General features: G+C 42.6%; 1 protein-coding gene across 2 annotated transcripts in view; it reads left to right on the forward strand.

Annotated features, from left to right (window-relative positions):
* LOC121536937 (tumor necrosis factor receptor superfamily member EDAR-like) overlaps positions 1-19,627 on the forward strand; it is a 43,878-nt gene extending 24,251 nt beyond the window's left edge. Inside the window, exons 3-11 of one of the 2 annotated variants that reach the window (XM_041844601.1) lie at positions 2,698-2,820; positions 5,204-5,385; positions 6,305-6,390; positions 12,435-12,635; positions 12,738-12,812; positions 16,132-16,204; positions 17,545-17,818; positions 17,925-17,985; positions 18,115-19,627. In XM_041844601.1, coding sequence (XP_041700535.1) covers positions 2,698-2,820; positions 5,204-5,385; positions 6,305-6,390; positions 12,435-12,635; positions 12,738-12,812; positions 16,132-16,204; positions 17,545-17,818; positions 17,925-17,985; positions 18,115-18,443 — 1,404 coding nt within the window. In that variant the 3' untranslated portion in view covers positions 18,444-19,627. The remainder of the gene's footprint in view (positions 1-2,697; positions 2,821-5,203; positions 5,386-6,304; positions 6,391-12,434; positions 12,636-12,737; positions 12,813-16,131; positions 16,205-17,544; positions 17,819-17,924; positions 17,986-18,114) is intronic. The other variant, XM_041844602.1, reaches the window with a different exon arrangement.
* Positions 19,628-19,951: the final 324 nt, after the last annotated feature.

Below are 19,951 nucleotides of genomic sequence, written 5' to 3' on the forward strand. Positions count from 1 at the left end.
TGATATGCACATTTAAACAATTATGGTCTGTCCCTAAGTTCGCTCTGACACCCAGCGATTGCAGTTTGGTTAGTATGTTATTGTGTGGCTTGGATGGTGGGAGAGATAGTGATGTAACATTCTCTCTCTGGCTGACAGATTTATGGCCACATTAATGACAACGGCTTGATTGGTCTCTTAATGGTTCCCAAGGGGATTAATATAGTCTCATTGATTTTAATTAGAATGAGTTATTGAAAGCTGTAGTAAATAAAGTCTACAAGCATAAAGGGAATATACTGAAAAATCCTGTAGTGAGTTGAAGCAGAAGAAAAATATTAATCTTAACCCCTTACACTCGTGGAAATTGGCATACAGTGGGGAAAAAAAGTATTTAGTCAGCCACCAATTGTGCAAGTTCTCCCACTTAAAAAGATGAGAGAGGTCTGTAATTTTCATCATAGGTACACGTCAACTATGACAGACAAATTGAGATTTTTTTTCTCCAGAAAATCACATTGTAGGATTTTTTATGAATTTATTTGCAAATTATGGTGGAAAATAAGTATTTGGTCACCTACAAACAAGCAAGATTTCTGGCTCTCACAGACCTGTAACTTCTTCTTTAAGAGGCTCCTCTGTCCTCCACACGTTACCTGTATTAATGGCACCTGTTTGAACTTGTTATCAGTATAAAAGACACCTGTCCACAACCTCAAACAGTCACACTCCAAACTCCACTATGGCCAAGACCAAAGAGCTGTCAAAGGACACCAGAAACAAAATTGTAGACCTGCACCAGGCTGGGAAGACTGAATCTGCAATAGGTAAGCAGCTTGGTTTGAAGAAATCAACTGTGGGAGCAATTATTAGGAAATGGAAGACATACAAGACCACTGATAATCTCCCTCGATCTGGGGCTCCACGCAAGATCTCACCCCGTGGGGTCAAAATGATCACAAGAACGGTGAGCAAAAATCCCAGAACCACACGGGGGGACCTAGTGAATGACCTGCAGAGAGCTGGGACCAAAGTAACAAAGCCTACCATCAGTAACACACTACGCCGCCAGGGACTCAAATCCTGCAGTGCCAGACGTGTCCCCCTGCTTAAGCCAGTACATGTCCAGGCCCGTCTGAAGTTTGCTAGAGTGCATTTGGATGATCCAGAAGAGGATTGGGAGAATGTCATATGGTCAGATGAAACCAAAATAGAACTTTTTGGTAAAAACTAAACTCAGTGCGTGTTTGGAAGACAAAGAATGCTGAGTTGCATCCAAAGAACACCATACCTACTGTGAAGCATGGGGGTGGAAACATCATGCTTTGGGGCTGTTTTTCTGCAAAGGGACCAGGACGACTGATCCGTGTAAAGGAAAGAATGAATGGGGCCATGTATTGTGAGATTTTGAGTGAAAACCTCCTTCCATCAGCAAGGGCATTGAAGATGAAACGTGGCTGGGTCTTTCAGCATGACAATGATCCCAAACACACCGCCCGGGCAACGAAGGAGTGGCTTCGTAAGAAGCATTTCAAGGTCCTGGAGTGGCCTAGCCAGTCTCCAGATCTCAACCCCATAGAAAATCTTTGGAGGGAGTTGAAAGTCCGTGTTGCCCAGCGACAGCCCCAAAACATCACTGCTCTAGAGGAGATCTGCATGGAGGAATGGGCCAAAATATCAGCAACAGTGTGTGAAAACCTTGTGAAGACTTACAGAAAACGTTTGACCTGTGTCATTGCCAACAAAGGGTATATAACAAAGTATTGAGAAACTTTTGTTATTGACCAAATACTTATTTTCCACCATAATTTGCAAATAAATTCATTAAAAATCCTACAATGTGATTTTCTGGATTTTTTTTCCTCATTTTGTCTGTCATAGTTGACGTGTACCTATGATGAAAATTACAGGCCTCATCTTTTTAAGTGGGAGAACTTGCACAATTGGTGGCTGACTAAATACTTTTTTCCCCCACTGTATATGGATAGGGCCAAAGTGAAATGTTTCTAACAGAAGATCTATAAAAAGCATATGCATGACCATGGCACCAACACTTTGGAGATTATGGAGAAATTATCAGACCAAAGGTGAGGACACAACAGTTCACCTGACACAAGACTGAATCCAAACATTACACTGTTGATTTTATGTGCATTTTACATTTACTGGTTTTTCACAGCATTTGTCAATAACGAAATCTGAAAACACTAAAATATAAACATAAAAATATTCATTGAAATGTGGTGCAAGATAAGAAAAAAACTATTACAAGGGTTTGAGTGAGAGGTCTAACTGGTGTCTTCAAGTGGCCACACACCTCTCCAAACTGTACACAGTTCCTTCCTAAATAATTTCAATGCACTTTTATGACTCAAGGAAAGAGCCTTCAACTATAAGGTGCTTTTTTTTTTAGCTCTCCTAGCTTTGAGGAACTGAAGCAAGCACACTTTTTTGTTTGGAACACAGCCCTGCGTCCCCACCAACACACAATTACTGTTGTTGTTTATGCAATCCAAAAACAATCTCAGGTGGGCATCATTTGAATGCTTATTCTGTTTCCAACATGGTTAGCCAAGTTATAAAATATGATCTTACTGTGTTAGGCTTTCAAAAGGCACTTCAGATAAACAGATAAACATTTTGGTGCGCATAGAATGGGTTCATGAGTGCATTCAAGTGTGTGTCCTGCGGTTAATTCTCTCTCTCTCTCTCTCTCAGGTGTCCTGTCCTCCCTCTCTCAGATCAGAGTACAGTAGTTGTGGAGAGTTTGAGTTCTACAACCAGACCCTCAGTAGCTGCCAGCCATGCCCGCCATGCCAACCTGGACAGGAGCCCCACATGGTGAGACACACGCACACACACTTTCCCTTGGGTGAAATGACTTGAGTGTCAGTATCGTGTGAACCCTGACCCCTGCTACTTGCCTCCCAGCCATACTCTCTAGTCTACCTATCTGCTCAGACCACCCAGGTTGTTTACTTGATTCACTGGTATACACACAGGTACAGATGTAGGATCTTAATTTGAGCCAGTTTTCTACAGCAGGAAAATAATCCTGCAGCAATAGGAAATGTGAATTTCGTTAGGGCAAATGATGTCTGAAATTAAAAAGTGGAAATTAAAATACACTACACGTTTGCGTTTCCTGTTGTGCAGGAAAATTCTCTGCAACAAAAGAGTGATCAAATTAAGATACTACATCTGTACACCTCCCAGCTCAGAGAGAGTTACCATCTAAATCCCAGTACTGTAAGCCTCTTCCGATTCATAAAGGGAAATGAACAATTTTCACGGTTTGTCACTCCATTTTAATTTTTTCCAAAATATTGAAGCCCCGTGGGTAGGAATGATACAGTAGTCTGTCAGTAGCCATGAGTCATCAGTCCCCCGGTCAAAACAAAAAGCACAGCAGGCAGCACCTCACTGGGCCTTAATATGTAGGAGACACACCTCACACACATGCACGCATGCACACACACACACACACACCTACAGTATAGACTACTTCACACAACTACACAGAACAACTCCAAAAGGAGCCCACCTTTCTCCTCTTCATCTAAACAACAATCGTAACACATATCTAACTGTTTGAATAGTCCGTTGTTCATTAGACTTCTAAAGTTATTCAACTCTCCTATCTAATTACAGAAAATGACTATAATGTGACATTGACAAGTAAGCCTATCATTGCTCATGATTGTCTATTTGTGTAAGGACTTATCAAACAGAGCAGCAACATAACTAACCAGGCATTCAGCTCTGTTCTCATCTCGCATCTGTGATCAGAAGTAGTATTTAGTCTTTAATCTAGCCATGTGCTTTCCCTATAATCACTGGGATAATTCTACCCCCACCTGAGACTCCCCCCACCCCCCACCCCCCAAAAAAAACACACACACATCAAACAGCACTCTTTCAACTCCCACACAGACCTGATGTGATCTGATAGAGCAGATACTTTTACTACAAGATGGAGGTGCTTTAACGGTTTTAATAAAGATAGATGTTTAATGTGTCTGTCAGACTGTGCAGAGTATTGGTTGTTGTCACAGCTCCACACTGAGAGTAGTGCATCAGCCTGGGACCTCCTCATTCCATACTAGAACATACAGTGCATTCAGAAAGTATTCAGACCCCTTCACTTTTTCCACATTTTGTTACGTTACGGCCTTATTCTAAAATGGATTTAATAAAATAAATCCTCTTCAATCTACACACAATACCCCATAATGACAAAGTGAAAACAGGTTATTAGAATTTTTTGCAAATGTATTAAAAATAAAAAACAGAAATACCTTATTTATATAAGTATTCAGACCCTTTGCTATGAGACTCGAAATTGAGCTCAGGTGCATCCTGTTTCCATTGATCATCCATGAGATGTTTCTACAACTTGATTGGAGCACCTGTGGTAAATTCAATTGATTGGACATGATTTGATTTGGAAAGGCTCTCTCTCTCTCTCTCTCTCTCTCTCTCTCTCTCTCTCTCTCTCTCTCGTAAAGGGTCTGAATACTTATGTAAATGTGATATTTCAGTTTTTTTCTCTTTAAAACATTTGCAAACATTTCTAAAAACCTGTTTTTGCTTTGTCAATATGGGTTATTGTGTGTCGATTGATGAGGGGAAAAAACAATGTAATCCATTTTAGAATAAGGCTGTAACGTAACAAAATGTGAAAAAAGTCAAGGGGTGTGAATACTTTCCAAATGCACTGTACATTTCCACTTCCTCGCCACATGTACTAGGCTAAACACAGGCACGCATGCACACACACAAACACAGACTACATATGTAGGATCTTAGTTTGAGCCAGTTTTCTACAGCAGGAACATAATCCTGCAGCAACAGGAAATCAGAATTATTATGTGGATTATAATGAATGGACATTTTTGATGGGGTTGATAGATTTTCGTGGAAATTACAAACTTTCATAAGCCTTTTTGAACCTCAAATACACTACACAAACTACACAAAGATCACGTTCAGAATGACTCATGTCCTGTTCTTGTGACCAATCACATTTCACGTCTTTAGTCTCAGACACAGACTGTCAGATCTAGCCTGGGTTCAGCAGAACACAGAATGCAGCATTACTATACACACTAACACAGTGGTCTATGAACAGCACCACTCATTTCAAGTGTGTGTGTGTGTGTGTGTGTGAGCACAACACATGTATAACACATGTCTAACATTGTATATGTGTGTTTTGTTGCAGAACTGTGGCTATGGGACTAAGGATGAGGACTTTGTGTGTGTGTCGTGTCCGGCGGGGAAGTACTCGAAGGGAAAGTACGAGATCTGCAGGAGACATAAGGACTGCGAAGGTCTGTACCGCGCTACAGTACTCACACCTGGGACACCAGACAGTGACGCAGACTGTGGACCCTGCTTACCTGGGTATGTACACACATTCAGACACACACACACAAGCCTACACACTCACTATCAGAGTGTCATTGAGAAGACAGGACCACCCCATAGGGCCTTTCTCCCCCACAACCCCCCATATCACACACAGCCTAGTCTAACCCTCCGTTGGCCACACTACCAGCCTCAATTACCCAGCTGCCATCTGGTCACCCACCAACATGGAGGCTCTCTCTCTCTCTCTCTCTCTCTCTCTCTCTCTCTCTCTCTCTCTCTCTCTCTCTCTCTCCTCTCTCTCCTCTCTCTCTCTCTCTCTCTCTCTCTCTCTCTCTCTCTCTCTCTCATGATATAATTCAGTGACTTTACCACCTCAAAGGCATTCTCTGGTTTCAATTGAGTTTAAAGTCAATATACAGACTGGAGTGTTTTATCATAACATTACTGGCTGCTTTAATATACACTCTCTCTCAGCTGGACTGTGCTGGGGGGATACTGAACACTGCCTGACTGCTGCTGTGATGGAATCAAAATACTTTTTAATTAAATCATACTTTATTTAACTCCTCACCAAACTCCTCTAAGTAAAATTGTTTTATTAATCTCACGTTTAATGCTTTGGCAGTGCTCTGATTAATGATAGCCTCTCTGCCCTAGAGGCCTAGAGAACGCCACGCTCTGAAGCAGCTTCCCTTCTCGTCCTCTGTCCCAGCTCAGGGCTATATAATACCTTACCTAACCTAATGGTATACAGTATCACTCCCTCCCCTCTGGGCATCAACACAGGAGTCAGTTCAGCCTTTTCACCTCAGCTGTTATTGAGACAATTCTCCTGTAAAATATGTACATATTCACACCATATCTTAACATCTCTCTGTATATAAGAAGACAATAATAGGTACTGTATCAGTATTGTTCTCTAAAGGTTCTCTCTGTGTTTCCTCTCTGTCAGGTATTACATCCAGGAGAACCGGCCCAGGAACCTGTATGGAATGGTCTGTCACTCGTGTCAGAATGCACCACGCAACACTAAAGAGTGTACGTTCTACTATACCTTACTACTTCTACAACACAAACACACTGTTTTACAGAATCACGGTCAGAGAGAGACAGAGCGCGATCACTGTAAGGTCAGGCGAGTGAGGGCTGCTGAGGGCTGTGACTAGTTAATGAACACAGACAGACAGACAGAACACAGGGCGAGGCAGCATGATGTTACCTCGTCAGGGTCTGGAACTGCTTCCTCATAGTAATGCTCAAACCCAGGAATTGTTTTTTGTGTCCGTCGCTCAAACCAACACTCACTGGCACATTGTTTTGCCCGGAAATTAATATAATTGTTGTGTCATTTTAATGACTGTGTTTTGAAATATGAAAACCTCAAACAGACTGGAACCTGCTATGAGGAGGATGGGAGAGAGAGAGAGAGAAGGAGGGAGGGAGGAGGACAGATGAGTGTATACCAACAAACACAAACTTTTTAACAAGCGTCTAATTGTTTCTTCCAGGCAGGGAGTAAGTTAGGGAGGAAGAGAGGGATGGAGGGAGGGAAGGAGGGAGGGTACATTTTAATTAACTGTTTTAAATGAAGTCTTGAAATATGTAGTTGAAGCGTGGAGTTACTAGCTCAGGGTCAAGACAGGCTAGCACTCGCCAAGTAATCTGTAAATTACTCCGACTTCCAGCTTAGTGTGCGTGCGTGTGTGTTTGTGTGTGAGGTGTGTGTGCGTGTTTGTGTGTGTTACCGCGGCGCCCAGCTAGCTCCCAGCATGGCGCGGTGTGATAATTAAAAAGTTTGGAGGGCATGAAAAAGATGAATAACATGTTTCCACATGCACTGGGTCTTCTCTTCAGCAGCAGCCTGTCATACCACCTCTCCAGGCTATATACATCTATACAGATCTATACCACCTCTGTCTGTCCTCTGTTTACCACCATCTACTGTAACAGACTGGGTTTAAACTTTGAACCCAGGTTTGTCTAATGTAACTGCAGCAGTCTCATACAATGATAGACCTCGTCAGTCTGATCTGATCAGTGAATAAACAAAGTCTGAAACAGCATAAAGATGTCCAAAAGCTTTAGAGGAGATGAAGCTGAACGCATTGGTCTATTCTGATGTCTGCCTGTATGGTTGAAAGCCTTGGTCTATTCTGATGTCTCACTGTAGGAACAACGTGGTCTCAGAGCATTTCGTATTATCCTGTATGTAAATCCGAGACACTCCATTAAGTATGATATGTTACGTTTCGTATAGTATGTGTTTATTTGTGGAAGTCCATCATGATATGTTTACGAATTACAATTCGTATGATGAAACAAATTTGCTAAACGTACAATATGTTACGAATTTGCTAAACGTATGATATGTTATAAATTCAAATTTGTTGTGGCTAACATTAACTAGGTGACTAGGTGGCTAATGCTAATGTTAGCTAGCTGGCTAATGTTAGCTCTAGGGGTGAGCGTTAGGGGTTAAGGTTAGGAGTTAGGTTAAAAGGTTATGGTTAGGGAAAGGCTAAAATGCTAAAGTTGTCCGAGTGTATGTGACCACAGGGCCTGGGTAGTACCAGTCCTGACGCCTGAGAGGAGAGGACTGATAAAAAAAAAATGACAGGTTGATTTATGATCTGTCAGGAGTTTACAGCTAAATTAAAAACGATCATAGTACAACAGACAGAGAAACAGAGAGAAGAGAACAAGTGAGCGAAGGGAGAGAGAGAGAGTAGAGAGAGAGAGAGAGAGAGAGAGAGAGAGAGAGAGAGAGAGAGAGAGAGAGAAAGATGGTTACTTACGGGCCCTTCCCAACAATGCAGAGAGAAAGAAAATAGAGAAATATTAAAACACATAATAATAAAAGTAGTAATAGATACACAATGATTAATGATAACTTGGCTATATACAAGGGCTACCAGTTCAAGTCGATGTGCAGGGGTACGAGGTAATTGAGGTAAATATGTACAGTGGGGGAAAAAAGTATTTAGTCAGCCACCAATTGTGCAAGTTCTCCCACTTAAAAAGATGAGAGAGGCCTGTAATTTTCATCATAGGTACACGTCAACTATGACAGACAAAATGAGAATTTTTTTCTCCAGAAAATCACATTGTAGGATTTTTAATGAATTTATTTGCAAATTATGGTGGAAAATAAGTATTTGGTCAATAGCAAAAGTTTCTCAATACTTTGTTATATACCCTTTGTTGGCAATGACACAGGTCAAACGTTTTCTGTAAGTCTTCACAAGGTTTTCACACACTGTTGCTGATATTTTGGCCCATTCCTCCATGCAGATCTCCTCTAGAGCAGTGATGTTTTGGGGCTGTCGCTGGGCAACACGGACTTTCAACTCCCTCCAAAGATTTTCTATGGGGTTGAGATCTGGAGACTGGCTAGGCCACTCCAGGACCTTGAAATGCTTCTTACGAAGCTACTCCTTCGTTGCCCGGGAGGTGTGTTTGGGATCATTGTCATGCTGAAAGACCCAGCCACGTTTAATCTTCAATGCCCTTGCTGATGGAAGGAGGTTTTCACTCAAAATCTCACGATACATGGCCCCATTCATTCTTTCCTTTACACGGATCAGTCGTCCTGGTCCCTTTGCAGAAAAACAGCCCCAAAGCATGATGTTTCCACCCCCATGCTTCACAGTAGGTATGGTGTTCTTTGGATGCAACTCAGCATTCTTTGTCCTCCAAACACGACGAGTTGAGTTTTTACCAAAAAGTTCTATTTTGGTTTCATCTGACCATATGACATTCTCCCAATCCTCTTCTGGATCATCCAAATGCACTCTAGCAAACTTCAGACGGGCCTGGACATGTACTGGCTTAAGCAGGGGGACACGTCTGGCACTGCAGGATTTGAGTCCCTGGCGGCGTAGTGTGTTACTGATGGTAGGCTTTGTTACTTTGGTCCCAGCTCTCTGCAGGTCATTCACTAGGTCCCCCCGTGTGGTTCTGGGATTTTTGCTCACCGTTCTTGTGATCATTTTGACCCCACGGGGGTGAGATCTTGCGTGGAGCCCCAGATCGAGGGAGATTATCAGTGGTCTTGTATGTCTTCCATTTCCTAATAATTGCTCCCACAGTTGATTTCTTCAAACCAAGCTGCTTACCTATTGCAGATTCAGTCTTCCCAGCCTGGTGCAGGTCTACAATTTTGTTTCTGGTGTCCTTTGACAGCTCTTTGGTCTTGGCCATAGTGGAGTTTGGAGTGTGACTGTTTGAGGTTGTGGACAGGTGTCTTTTATACTGATAACAAGTTCAAACAGGTGCCATTAATACAGTTAACGAGTGGAGGACAGAGGAGCCTCTTAAAGAAGAAGTTACAGGTCTGTGAGAGCCAGAAATCTTGCTTGTTTGTAGGTGACCAAATACTTATTTTCCACCATAATTTGCAAATAAATTCATAAAAAATCCTACAATGTGATTTTCTGGAGAAAAAAAATCTCAATTTGTCTGTCATAGTTGACGTGTACCTATGATGAAAATTACAGGCCTCTCTCATCTTTTTAAGTGGGAGAACTTGCACAGCTGGTGGCTGACTAAATACTTTTTTCCCCCACTGTACATATAGCTAGGAATAAAGTGACAGATAGTAAACAGTAGCGGCAGCGTATGTGATGAGTCAAAAAAGTTAGTTCAAAAAGGGTCAGTGCAGATAGTTAAATAGTTAACCAAATAGCTACCTGGACTAACTATTTAGCAGTCTTATGGCTTGCGGGTAGAACCTGTTCAGTGTCCTGTTGGTTCCAGACTTGGTGCATCTGTACCACTTGCCGTGTGGAAGCAGAGAGATCAGTCTATGACTTGGGTGGCTCGAGTCTTTGACAATTTTTAGGGTCTTCCTCTGACACTGCCTGGTATAGAGGTCCTGGATGGCAGGGAGCTCGGCCCCAGTGATGTACTGGGCCGAACGCACTACCCTCTGTAGTGCCTTGCGGTCGGATGCCAAGCAGTTGCCATACCAAGTGTTGATGAAGCCAGTCAAGATGCTCTCAATTTTGCAGCTGTATAACGTTTTGAGGAACTGAGGGCCCATGCCAAGTCTTTTCAGCCTCCAAAGGGGGAAGAGGCGTTGTTGTGCGCTTTTCACAACTACAGTACCAGTCAAAAGTTTGGACACACCTACTCATTCAAGGGTTTTTCTTAACTTTTACTATTTTCTACATTGTAGAATAATAGTGAAGACATCAAAACTATGAAATAACACATATCGAATCATGTAGTAACCAAGAAAGTGTTTTTATATTTGAGATTTTTCAAATAGCCACTCTTTGCCTTGATGACAGCTTTGCACACTCTTGGCATTCTCTCAACCAGCTTCACCTGGAATGTTTTTCCAACAGTCTTGAATGAGTTCCCACATATGCTTAGCACTTGTTGGCTGCTTTTTCTTTATTCTGCTGTCCGACTCATCCCAAACCATCTCAATTGGGTTGATGTCGGGGGATTGTGGAGGCCAGGTCATCTGATGCAGCACTCCATCACTCTCCTTCTTGGTAAAATAGCCCTTACACAGCTTGGAGGTGTGTTGGGTCATTGTCCTGTTGAAAAACAAATGATAGTCCCACTCAGCCCAAACCAGATGGGATGGCGTATCGCTGCAGAATGCTGTGGTAGCCATGCTGGTTAAGTGTGCCTTGAATTCTAAATAAATCACAGACAGTGTCACCAGCAAAGCACCCCCACACCATAACACCTCCTCCTCCATGCTTTGCGGTGGGAACTACACATGCGGAGATCATCCGTTCACCCACACCGTGTCTCACAAAGACACGGCGGTTGGAACCAAAAATCTCAAATTTGGACTCCAGACCAAAGGACAAATTTCCACCGGTCTAATGTCCATTGTTCGTGTTTCTTGGCCCAAGCAAGTCTCTTCTTCTTATTGGTGTCCTTTAGTAGTGGTTTCTTTGCAGCAATTCGACCATGAAGGCCTGATTCACACAGTCTCCTCTGAACAGTTGATGTTGAAATGTGTCTGTGACTTGAACTCTGTGAAACATTTATTTGGGCTGCAATTTCTGAGGCTGGTAACTCTAATGAACTTATCCTCTGCAGCAGAGGTAACTCTGGGTCTTCCATTCCTGTGGTGGTCCTCATGAGAGCCAGTTTCATCATAGTGCTTGATGGTTTTTGCGACTGCACTTGAAGAAACTTTCAAAGTTCTTGAAATTTTCCGGATTGACTGACCTTCATATCTTAAAGTAATGATGGACTGTCGTTTCTCTTTGCTTATTTGAGCTGTTCTTGCCATAATATGGACTTGGTCTTTTACCAAATAGGGCTATCTTCTGTATACCCCCCCTACCTTGTCACAGCACAACTGATTGGCTCAAACGCATTAAGAAGGAAAGAAATTCCACAAATGAACTTTTAAGAAGGCACACCTGTTAATTGAAAGGCATTCCAGGTGACTACCTCATGAAGCTGGTTGAGAGAATGCCAAGAGTGTGCAAAGCTGTCATCAAGGCAAAGGGTGGCTATTTGAAGAATCTCAAATATAAAATATATTTTGATTTGTTGAACACTTTTTTCGTTACTACATGATTCCATATGTGTTATTTCATAGTTTTGATGTCTTCACTATTATTCTATAATGTTAAAAATAGTAAAAATAAATAAAAACCCTTGAATGAGTAGGTGTGTCCAGACTTTTGACTGGTAGTGTATGTTGGTGTGTTTGGAACATGATAGATCCTGCTCCACTACAGCCCCGTCGATGTGAATGGGGGTGTGCTCGGCTCTCCGTTTCCTGTAGTCCACGATCAGCTCCTTTGTCTTGCTGATGTTGAGGGAGAGGTTGTTGTCCTGGCACCACACTGCCAGGTCTCTGACCTCCTCCCTATAGGCTCCCTCATCATCATCAGTGATCAGGCCTACCACTGTCGTGTTGTCGGTAAACTTAATGATGGTGCTGGAGTCATGCGCGGCCACGCAGTCGTGGGTGATCAGGGAGTACAGGAGGGGACTAAGCACGCACCCCTGAGGGGTAAAGCATCATGAGGGACATGGCTTCCGTTAGATGAATTACCTGTGTAGTATGTGTGTAGTAACTGTGTTGTATCTGTGTGTTCCAGGCATGCTTACCAAAGTTGTGTCGTCAGGCAAAGTTCCCAGTGTCTCAACCACCATGTTCCCTCACCCTCACAAAGACTCCACAGGACAGGGTCACCTAGCAACCGCTCTCATCATCGCCATGTCAACCATCTTCATCATGGCCATTGCCATCGTCCTCATCATCATGTTTTATATCCTCAAAGCCAAGCCCAGCGGACAGGGTAACACTCACATACACACACAGTTTCAGTTGGGTTCCCTCCCTGTGTTAGATAGGACATCAGTGTGCACAATCACTAAACGTTCTCTCTCTCTGTGCGCAGCATGCTGCTCTGGTCAGGTGGTGAAGGCTGTGGAGGCTCAGACCAACAAACAAGAGGACAAGAAAGATGTTCCAGGTGAGACACTACAACACAGCTATACAAAATGCTACTTCAGGGAACAGAAAACCACACAATACAACACTCAATTAACATCATGCATAGTACCGGCTGGGGCCTCAGGCTTAATCTATAGTCTAGTCTATTACTAACATAAAGGCATTCTCATACGTGGTGGCTGTCTGTCATGCCTGGTGTCTGCGGGTTTGACACTGAGTGAGCGCAGTATGGTGGAATGTTTAGATTAAACTGTAGCACTAGCTGTAGGCCATCAGTGTTCCCCTCTCACAAACTATAATGTTAACAACTCATTCAGGGGTTATCTACCTCACAATAATACACCCACTGGTATCTCACATAGGCCTACCATTTTACCTCTGGTATGGCAATAGTTATACATACAGTCCTTTAGGTTTAGAAATCAACCTTGTGTATTTAGGTTTGCAAATTAAGAATTAAATGTAAGTGTTTCATTCACGAAACTGAATGTATGTTTACATTTTCTAAGTGTATTGGTGAAAGCAATACAAAGTGTGTGTTTATGTATTGGGGAAAGTGTGTGTGCGCGCATGTGTGTGTGTATTGAGCAGCTGTTTCGTAAGTCTCTATGATTGACATCTGTGGTATAGCTGGGAGCTATGTGTCTGTCTGATGTGGCGTCTCTGAGGCATAGTCCATCTAGGCTGGCTGTGTCAGACACTTACAGGCTTTAAACTTTGATGTGATTGCATTTGAACACTACAGTCCTGTAATTGATTCATTTAGAAAATAATGGGCCCTCTGTTCCCCTGGTTATTTTGATGATTGTTTCTGACTTTTACCATTATTCACGCAACTGTGTGAGAAATAACGTTTGATAAACAAAACAAAAAAGACCACATACAGAAACACACAAACATCAACGACATCACAGCTGCTCAGACCCACCTGTTCTCAGCCCTATCTCCAGTGCCTGCACTACTCTACACCACATGTCCTCAAATATTGTTACTCTCCGTTGCGCACGCTTTTTCAATATTTTGATAAACTTTTGGACTTTATAGCATCGATTATTGAGTCATTGTTAGTTTTACACTTAAGACATGATATCATTGTGATGTAGAATTTGTGCATTTTGTCTCTTGTATAATACATTCTATACATTTGTTTATATTGGATTAAATGTTCCAACATTTCCTCAATCTTGTGCCAATATCAATTCTTTTTAATTCTTGGTTCCAATATTTAATATATTTTTTCTAAGAGGTTGTCAGTTGGATATGCTCTCTGTAAGGTTTTGTATATCTTACCTATCATATGAATATACTTTGCTGACTCAAATAAGATTCCCTCAAGATTGCTCTGATGTCCAAAAGATTTCAAATCCACATTTTGTGATATTAAACTTTTAAGTTGCATGTATTTGAAAATATCTACATTGGTCAGTCCAAAATTGCTTTTTAATTCTGTCATGGAAATAAATTATTTCCTATTACCAAGTCATTTATGGTTTTTATGCCTTTAGTTTTCCGTATAAGGACCAATTTATCGGTTCATTCTGAAAAACTATCCAAGGATTGTTCCATAGGGTTGTGTTGTTTGGGAGTGATATTGGTTCTTGTAGAATACGTTTCATTTTCTTCCATATTGTTATAGTGTTCTGAACTATGACAATAAAGGTTAACTAGTTAAATAAAGGTTAAATAACAAATAAAAATAAACTATAAAGTTGTTAATGTTCTTAGCTTTATCCTTTGAAAATAGACATCTAAAAATATTCTGGGGATGAGCATACACATCTTCAATATGTACCAATTGTTACTCTTTAGTGCATTTAAATATGTCGCAAGTAAAAGTCTTGGGTGGCGAGTTGATACAATTCCAAGTCTGGAAGGTTAAAACCACTCTCAGACTTAGGGAGATGTAAAACTTCTTTTTCATTCTATGAGTTTTATTTTCCCATATAAAGTATGTTATGGCCAAGTAAACTTTTTTAAAGAATGTCTTCGGTGGGGTGATTGGTATTACCGAAAATAAATGTAAAAACTTTGGGAGCCATGCTATTCTGAAGAGGTTTATTCTGCCTGTAAGATTTATGGGAAGATTGTTCCATTTAAATATATCTGCTTTCATATTGTTGAGTAATGGGATATCTTTAATACACTATATATACAAAAGTATGTGGACACCCCTTCAAATTAGTGGATTCGGCTATTTCAGCCACATCCGTTGCGGACAGGTGTATAAAATCGAGCACACAGCCATGCAATCTCCATAGACAAACATTATCAGTAGAATGGCCTTACTAAAGAGCTCAGTGATTTTCAACGTGGCACCGTCATATGATGCCACCTTTCCAACAAGTCAGTACGTCACATTTCTGCCCTGTTAGAGCTGCCCCGGTCAACTGTAAGTGTTGTTATTGTGAAGTGGAAACGTCTAGGAGCAACAACTGCTCAGCCGTGAAGTGGTAGGCCACACAAGCTCACAGAACGGGACCGCCGAGTGCTGAACTGCGTAGCGCGTAAAAATGGTCTGTCCTCGGTTGCAACACTCACTACAGAGTTCCAAACTGCCTCTGGAAGCAATGTCAGCACAAGAACTGTTCATTGGGAGCTTCATGAAATGGGTTTCCATGGCTGAGCAGCTGCACACAAGCCTAAAATCACCATGGCAATGCCAAGCGTCAGCTGGAGTGGTGTAAAGCTCGCCGCCATTGGACTCTGGACCAGCGGAAACGTGTTCTCTGGAGTGATGAATCACGCTTCACCATCTGACAGTCCAATGGCCGAATCTGGGTTTGGCGGATGCCAGGAGAACGCTACCTGCCCCAATGCATAGTGCCAACTGTAAAGTTTGGTGGAGGAGGAATAATGGTCTGGGGCTGTTTTTCATGGTTCGGGCTAGGCCCCTTAGTTCCAGTGAAGGGAAATCTTAATGCTACAGCAGACAATGACACTATAGACAATTCTGTGCTTCCAACTTTGTGGCAACAGTTTGTGGAAGAACATGACTGACCTGCACAGAGCACTGACCTCAACCCCATCGAACACCTTTGGGGTGAATTGGAACGGCGACTGTGAGCCAGGCCTAATCGCCCAACATCAGTGCCCGTCCTCACTAATGCTCTTGTGGATGAATGGAAGCAAGTCCCCGCAGCAATGTTCCAACATCTAGTGGAAAGCCTTCCCAGAAGGCAAAGGGGGGACCAACTCCATATTAATGCCCATGATTTTGGAATGAGATGTTCGATGAGCAGGTGTCCACAGACTTTTGCTTGTAGTGTATTTGTTGATTGTGTCACTTATTAAGCATCCTAATTTATATTTTTTATAAATGTATTTTTTCTTTATTTCAGACAACGTTGTAATTTTCTCTGAAAAGGATGAATTCGACAAACTCAAACCCACGCCTCCGAAGACGGTGAAAAGGTTAGGTATCCTGATCACCAGCACACATGACACATCAAACTGAACAGACAAACGCAAATGATGTGTATTGGTTACCAATATCGTTCAGATCATGTTTGGGTCTGTCTGTATGTGTTTGTGCGTTTGAGTGTGTTTGTGTGCTTGTCTGCAAGCGTGTTTGTGTGCATGTGTGTGTGTGTGTAGGGATTGACTGGGGGCCTCAGAGACAGAGAGGTTCTTTTATCTGTTTTTCGGGATCTGCCCATAATTACACTACCACAGGACAAGTCACTGCAGCAGAGCATCGCTGCTAGCCCTTTTAGTGGGGAGACAGTGTGTGTATGTGCCCCCTTGTGTGGGTCATGGAAAAACTGAGGATTTTTCTGAAGCAAATTGATTCTGGCTTTGGAGGGTGAACTAGCTGAGCACAGATTGGCCCTGGAGGAGGGATGGAGAAGGGTGTGGGGGAGATATAGAGAGAGAGAATGAGAGAGGGGAGGGTGGGTAGGAGAGAGAGAGGCAAAGAGAAGTGAAGAGAGATAGAGAGATAATGACTCTATAGCCCAGCCAAACCCTAAACCCTTCCCCTCTCTGTCCTCTCCTCTCCTCCCTTTGTCTGTCTGTCTGTCTGTCTGTCTCAACCCCACACTAGCATACAATGAAGCCTTTCTTTATGACAGACAGACAGGTGTAGCAAGGAGAAGATACATACACACTCATGTAAACATGGGTAGACACAGAGGATGAGTTTGTGTCATACACACAGTATCACAAGTCACATGTACACACACTGTATATGGTCTGTATGACCTATTCACATGTCAACACACACGATAGCACACACATTAACATTAGCATTACATCACCTAGCCAGACTCAGTAGTGGTAAACAATGTGGCTAGCTGCATGCCAGAGGATGTACTAACTCACTGTCTTAGCTGCCTGAGTGGGTGTAGGGTGACTAGGAAACAATGCCTGTGTGTGTTTGTGTGTGTGTGTGTGTGTGTGTGTGTGTGTGTGTGTGTGTGTGTGTGTGTGTGTGTGTGTGTGTGAGAGCGTGCATGTGCCTGTGAAACAATGCTATTGTGTGCGCATCTCTGAGAATCTTTGTCAACAAGGTGTTTTTGGGAGAACTTCCCAGTGTTACACACACTGTCAATAGCATTCTGTGGATCTGACGCTAAATATGTAATCTAAAACATGAGGCTATTTGCAGTATAACAATAAGGATGAAGCTACAGCACATTAGAATAACTAGACACTGCAAAATATCAGTTGATAAGGTCATGACGGCTTACTGTTATTATGCTGACTGATATTGAGTTTTGACAACTCAACTTCCTTTTCTCTGTCCTCCCCAGTGAGAATGATGCATCGTCAGAGAACGAGCAGCTGTTGAGTCGTAGTATGGACAGTGATGAGGAGGCAGCCTTGGAGAGGCAGGGAGCGGCTGATCCTAACCCCAGCCTCTGTCTCCTGAACCTGGGCAATAAGCCGGACCTCTGCCTGCTCTCTCTAGGGCTCCTCGACAGGGATAAGACTGGATCCAACCCCACCAGCCCTATCAACGCTAACAACATTAGCAATGGCAACGCTAACATCATCAATAACAACAACAACAACAAGGCTACAGGGGTGAGAGAGATCACAGTCATTCACATCTAACTATGTACTTTTACAATGTATTGCAATGTAATTACTTTATAACTTACTCAACCTTTCGCTCTCTCTCTTCCTACAGATTCAGAGCCGGAGGAAAAAGATCCTGGATCTGTATGCTAGAGCCTGCAGTGTGGCCGAGGGTGAGTACTTACGAGTACACCCCCGGGCTTCAGCCCTATAGAACTACCCTTCGACTGTCTAGCGAAGGAAACTTGTATGCTGGACTCTTGCCACAACACACATCCCTAACCCTCCCTTCCTCTCCCCAGGTCTGAGTCCTACAGAACTACCATTTGACTGTCTGGAGAAGGCCAGTCGTATGCTGAGCTCCTCCTACAGTAGCGAGGCAGCCGTGGTGAAGACCTGGAGACACCTGGCAGAGAGCTTTGGCCTGAAGAGGGATGAGATCGGAGGGATGAGTGACGGCCTGCAGCTGTTTGAAAGGATCAGTACAGCCGGCTACAGCATCCCAGACCTGCTCACCAGACTGGTGCAGATAGAGAGACTGGATGCTGTGGAGTCACTGTGTTCTGATGTACTGGGAGGAGGAGACACACACACTGTTCCTCTGTCCTCACCGCGCTGTGCAAGCGTCTGACTCCCACACACACTCATACACACATGAACACACGTTTATGCACAGATGCAGTACACCCATGTGCACATGCCCACACACATACATTCACAAACAAACAGCTGTACCCCTCCACATGAAGGATGTCAGTAGGCCTTCCTAGATTTCAGATCGCTCTCCTTCTATTTCTCTCTCGTCTCTCTGTCTCCCTCTGGCAATGGACTGGCAATTAACTGCGCTGGACGCCTCGACAAAAGCTTTTTATAACAAAAAATATATATATTTTATATAAATTACATTTTATAATGAGATTTTGAAGATGGCATAATGGACCTCTTCTCTGCCAGGATCCCCATGGACCCAGATCCTCTCATACCCCGCCTGCCCCCACCGCTCCCCCAGCAGTCAGCTGCTACCGCTGGCTCTAATTGATTGACTTGTGGCAGTCTGATCTAATAACGTTGTGGTTTACAGTCAAGACTTTCAGCACCTAATTAACCACTAAAACCAATGAACCAGTAAAGACCAGATGCCAGAGGCCATTAAAGAGACTGCTTAGCTTACAGACTAGGCCTTCTGCAGCCTGAGAAATGCAGGAAGACAGGACTCCAGGAGACCCAGCGCTGCACTACGCTATGGTCAGCCTGGCTCTGATGCTATGCGGGGTGATGCCACAGGACGGCAGCCATTTTGTGCCATTCAGCATATATCAGCTAATGGTGATAAGCTCCTAGCTACAGACGTTTCAGGAACAAGAGAATGTGTGTTTGGCTTATATTGTTTTAATGGTGGCTTTCTATACCTCCATGTATACTGTTTCTATTGAGTGACTGGGGAGGCACAATCCCATCTCTCAGTGTGTTTTCACTGCTCTGGTGTTTCAATTTAGCCACGTTTAAAGGGGCTGGACTCCGGTAGTGTATATGAATCATAAATGTGCATGTACAATGCTCATCATTTAGCAGGTATCCATAATAGCTTATTTTAGTTGATCCTTGTTCATTCCAATCCAAACACAGCGTCAGATGGCTAGTAGTTTAGGGAGGTTGTTTAATGACAGAAGATGATTGACTGTACTGTATGTACAGAACCTGGTTCTTTTACCTCAGTATCACAAAGCTCCACAGATTAGACTATAGAAAAAAAACTATTTTTCATGGAAACAAATGTAAGTGTATATATAACTTATTATTGTACATACTGTATGCATCAATAAAGAAGTATCAATTTAAAGAGTCCATGATTTTATTTATTTTGATTAAGATAAACAGATAACAGGATATTTTGACGCTTTAACAAAGGTTTTGTTAACAGTTATTCCAATAATAATACCACTTATTTTCCCTCTTGTAGTTTACATAAATGATGTCATGTGTTCTGTTGTCGTAAAACTATTCTCTCAAAGAAGAGGAATCTGCTGGAATAGCCAATTACCATAGATCTCAGATTACTCGAGAGGTTTACACAACAGCCGGTATTGGTGGAAACCTGGTTACTCTATATCTATTTCAGTATGACATCATGACATCAGA

Source organism: Coregonus clupeaformis, chromosome 23 (genome assembly GCF_020615455.1).
Source record: "Coregonus clupeaformis isolate EN_2021a chromosome 23, ASM2061545v1, whole genome shotgun sequence".
Classification (NCBI taxonomy): domain Eukaryota; kingdom Metazoa; phylum Chordata; class Actinopteri; order Salmoniformes; family Salmonidae; genus Coregonus; species Coregonus clupeaformis.